General features: G+C 30.8%; 1 protein-coding gene across 1 annotated transcript; it reads right to left on the bottom strand.

Annotated features, from left to right (window-relative positions):
- Nucleotides 1-2,374: 2,374 nt before the first annotated feature.
- On the bottom strand, nucleotides 2,375-3,070 carry LOC129945766 (UPF0729 protein GD16342). Its single transcript, XM_056055680.1, has one exon. The coding sequence runs from the start codon at nucleotides 2,911-2,913 to the stop codon at nucleotides 2,602-2,604; it is 312 nt and encodes a 103-aa protein (XP_055911655.1). The 5' UTR covers nucleotides 2,914-3,070; the 3' UTR covers nucleotides 2,375-2,601.
- Nucleotides 3,071-4,421: the final 1,351 nt, after the last annotated feature.

Below are 4,421 nucleotides of genomic sequence, written 5' to 3'. Positions count from 1 at the left end.
CAAATCTGAGACATTTTTTTTAACATTTTCAATTCTCTTTTTATTAAACTCATTTGTAGAGAACAACACAATGGTATTCAAGAACAGGACGCACAGTATAGAGATCTAATCGTGTAAGGCCGCCAATTCACGGCACAAAATAACTGCGCAAACTAAAATTTTACTCAAGTCGGTTTGTGCAAAACACGATACAATTGAATTGCACAGTTCTCAGTTTAAAAAAGTTTTCGTTCGTTGAACATGAGTTCTAAATTAGCTCTTTATATCAGCCGTTTATTTTGAAAGTGGCATAAGTCACTTTTTCAAAAAAATCGAGTTAATGGCAACACTAAATACAATTGAAGATTGAACGGTATCTTTTCATTTTAAAAAATTTGCACTCAATAAGTTGAGAACTATTGAGATTTCCTCGAGAGAAGTATTGGTAATTAACGGTATAACAAATATCTTAAATATTTCGACTTAAAACAAAAGTGACTTATACCACTTTCAAAATAAACGGCTCATATACTGCTTGCTATTGCAATAAAAAATATGAAAATTTAGTGCAAAAAAGCTCATAGCCTTTACTTTTCATCATCCTGTTGCAATATATTTTATTTTCCATAGAGCCGGATGTTCTTTATAAAGTTCGAGGAACTCGCTCCAGAACTTTTGTTCATCAGCCATTATAAAAAAAAAACAATGTAGGTATACTGAGCTGTTGGACAGTTGTTGACATTCACGACACAAATAACTGCACAAATTTAAGACTTGAGCAAAAATATCAAAATTGTTTTAATTTTTATACAGTTAACTGCACAAACCGCTCAAACAACCCCATCCACAACACAACTAAACTGCCCAAACCCCAGTTTGCGCAGTTATTTTTTGTCGTGAATTTGCGGCCTAAGGGTCCTTAAATTCCAATGAGTTTCTTTTGATGAATCCAAGTAAAGAATTTGCTTTGGATACAATATAATTAATATGTAAGTTACATTTCAAATTACAATCAAATATATCGCCCAAGTCCTTGAACTGTTTAATTACTTGTAGCGGCAAATTATTTAATGAATAGTTTGGAATAATATTTAACAAAGTTTTATTGTAGGCCATACAAGCACACTTGTCAACATTTAAAAACAAATCATTTGAAATTCATTTTGAATTTAGATCATTTTAAAGCAGAAGAAAATCATTTAAAATATAAATCCGAGAAAAGATCTTTTGTCATCCGCATACATTGGGCAATGAGAATTTTTAAGAACATTCGGAAGATCATAAATAAAAAGTAAGAATAATAAAGGACCCATATGACTACCTTTTGGACCACCAGAAGTTACTTTAATCTCTTTTAAGAAAAAAGTCCCCGATCATTACATATTGTTTTCGACCAAGTAAATATGAAGAAAGCCCTTTAAGTAACGCTCCTTAGAAGTAATACGCTTAAAGTAGTGAAGTATCTACATATATGTTGTCGGCGACATATTCGATTTGTTTTCCGTCATTAAATATGTATTTCCTTTTTTCACCATTACTCACATTGCGTAGGTATTGTAGATTTGGAAAATCATCAAGAATTTTATTCTACAAACAAAGACTCATGAATTTACACAGAATCAAAAAGCCTTTTAAAAGCTTTGGAATTTGAAAAAAAAATATATCAAAAACCACACGTGATCTTGAAGTCAGATTTAAACTGGAAAGCAATATGGTAGGTATAATTTGATTGCTAGTTTCAAAATCTTGTATTTTTGACATAATTTTGCCAAGCCCTTGTCTAATTTTCCTTTGTCAATTTGCAATGCCTCCGAGAATTGTATGATCACATTTGCATTATTATATTTGTGCCAATGTAGGTAATAAAAAACACGATTTTTTAATTTGTAATACTTTTCATTAAGCACTAAGAGTTTGAAAATAAATTTAAAATGTCTTATTAACATTTTTAAATAATCGATGCAATCCGAAAATACGTATCACCATATTGTAAATGCAACTGAATTCTTCATTTAAATATCAATATGATATCCAGTTTGATCAAAACTTTGGATTGAATCGAATGTTTCTTTGAATTTGTTTACCTAGAATTTAGTTTGATTTCCTGATTAGTTCAGGTTTCTGAAAGGTTGTCAAGTTGTTTTCATTTTTATTTAAAATACAATAAACAATAACGTATGTACACTCAAACAAAAGACTCTATAGATACGTACATATATGGATAATAGTTCAATTTGTATTTTGGACCATACCCAGCTAAATTTTGAATTAAAAAGAAAAAAAAAACGTACACAAAATGTCATTCATAAAATCATCAATCAATCCAAAAATCATGATTCGAAAAATTATAAATTCAAGTAAACAATGCAGCTTGGCCAAATGAAACAAATACTAATTTATTATTCTAGACCCACAACAGTTCAATTTTATTTGCGTTCTCATAGTTTCTGGTTTCGGTCTCAGTGACCTTCGTCTGCTTATAACATTCTAAAGCTAACCACAATCAAGATCATGAGTAATTATAGATATAAACTACACTTAAATACAATTTTATAATTATTATTATACTAATCTAGTAATGTTAATAAAGGAATCATAATTAAAATCATAAATTAAATGCCCCTAGTTTTCTTTTTTTGAGTCATCCGTTGTAATTGGAGCAGCTAATGAAGATGATGGAACTGTTGAATTGTTTTCTGGTGATTTATCATTTGCACTAGAGCCTTCGGGTTGGTTTTCTGTTTTCTTAGCTGCTCCTGGGAATGGGCAAACGCCTCCTTTGCACTGGAATGGAAATTCTGGAGCTGCCTTTATTACATTTCCTTGTTCGTCTTTCTTCTCCCATGGATTCCAGTACTTCAGCATAATTGGCTGAATGAATCTGTGCCATATGTAAAGGAGAACAGGAATAATGAAGCACGGAACGCAAACCATATTTTCTAGTTTTTTTATTGAAACGAAAATAAAATATAGACTCGAGCAATTATTCAATTAAAAAGAAAATAATAACTTGATTGAGATCGAGCTCAAAAAACCAATCGCAAATACACGATTTGTGGACAATGATGGCGATTCACGAATTAGAATGACAGTACAAAATGGAATGGGGGATGACACAAGAATTTTTTTGACATATAAAATTTTCTTACATTGAACTATAAAAATATGATAGAAATATTGAAGCCTACCTTGCATCTCTAATAAAAGAAACCAAACGTAAGGTGGCGTAAGTAGAATTTAAATTTAATCCAATTCTTGTAAATCCTTTCCATCTTTGAATGACAACCACAAAAAAAACAGAATTTTTTCTATATGACGTTTAATTATTTAAACCACTGAAGAAGGTGGTTTAGCGAAGGAATAGGCAGCAATTGTCATACATTTGTTTTAAAAATTATAGATAAAAAGTGTTTTTAATACATTTTGTGGTGATTTTAAACTAATGGGTGCCTAGGAATTAAGTTACAAAACCACAGAAAAACAGATTAAGTCATACAAAAATTTCAAAATCTTAGAAAAGTCATTTATGTCATTGATGTGACATTTTGTGAAAAATTTAAAGGCAAACTTTAAATTTAATCAATGTCAAACTAATGATTAAACATAGCCCCGTAAAAACTAATTAACGATAAGCCACACAAACGAGTGCGCCAGTGAACGTCACGAAACCTTCTGGAAATAAAGTTTACACCAAATTGATCTTTTCATAAATTGATGATAAATCACGCTGCATGACGATTTGCTGTCTTTTAGGACCAAAATAACTTCGATGTTTAGATAAATAAGTCACACAAACGAGTGCGCCAGTGAACGTCACGAAACCTTCTGGAAATAAAGTTTACACCAAATTGATCTTTTAATAAATTGATGATAAATCACGCTGCATGACCATTTGCTGTCTTTTAGGACCAAAATAACTTCGATGTTCAGACAAATAATTTATCGGAGCAAAGATAAGTCAGCATGCCTCAATAGCACAACATCTTCATCTGGAAATAAATCAAGACAATGATGTTGCCAGAGCGTAAACCGAAGCAAATTGTCAATTTTAACGAATGTAATATTGATTCTTTCATGGCTTGTGGATTAGCTTTGCGAACAGAATTTTCGATCATAGTAAATTTTCATAATTTGGAATTGTTGTTCTCGCGATTCATCATGAACTGTAAAATCTACTTGAACAGAAATGTCATCACAATTTGACATTCTCAAGTGTCAAACCATAGTTAGCACCCATCAAAACTTCTCAGGCAGATAAAAAGATGAGTTCATAAAACATATTTGATCTGAGAGACATCAATCACTCAATTGTTTCAACTTTGTTTACTAGTTTTGTAGTTTTTAAAAATGGTTTGTAAAGATAAGATATAAAAGATTTTTTTACTTTTTCACTTTTTGAAGTTTAATGTAGTTAAGCCCAAAAAAGGATGTTGCATAAAGTT

The sequence above is a fragment of the Eupeodes corollae genome, chromosome 2 (assembly GCF_945859685.1).
Source record: "Eupeodes corollae chromosome 2, idEupCoro1.1, whole genome shotgun sequence".
Taxonomy (NCBI): domain Eukaryota; kingdom Metazoa; phylum Arthropoda; class Insecta; order Diptera; family Syrphidae; genus Eupeodes; species Eupeodes corollae.
This window is presented reverse-complemented; position numbering and strand designations above follow the sequence as displayed.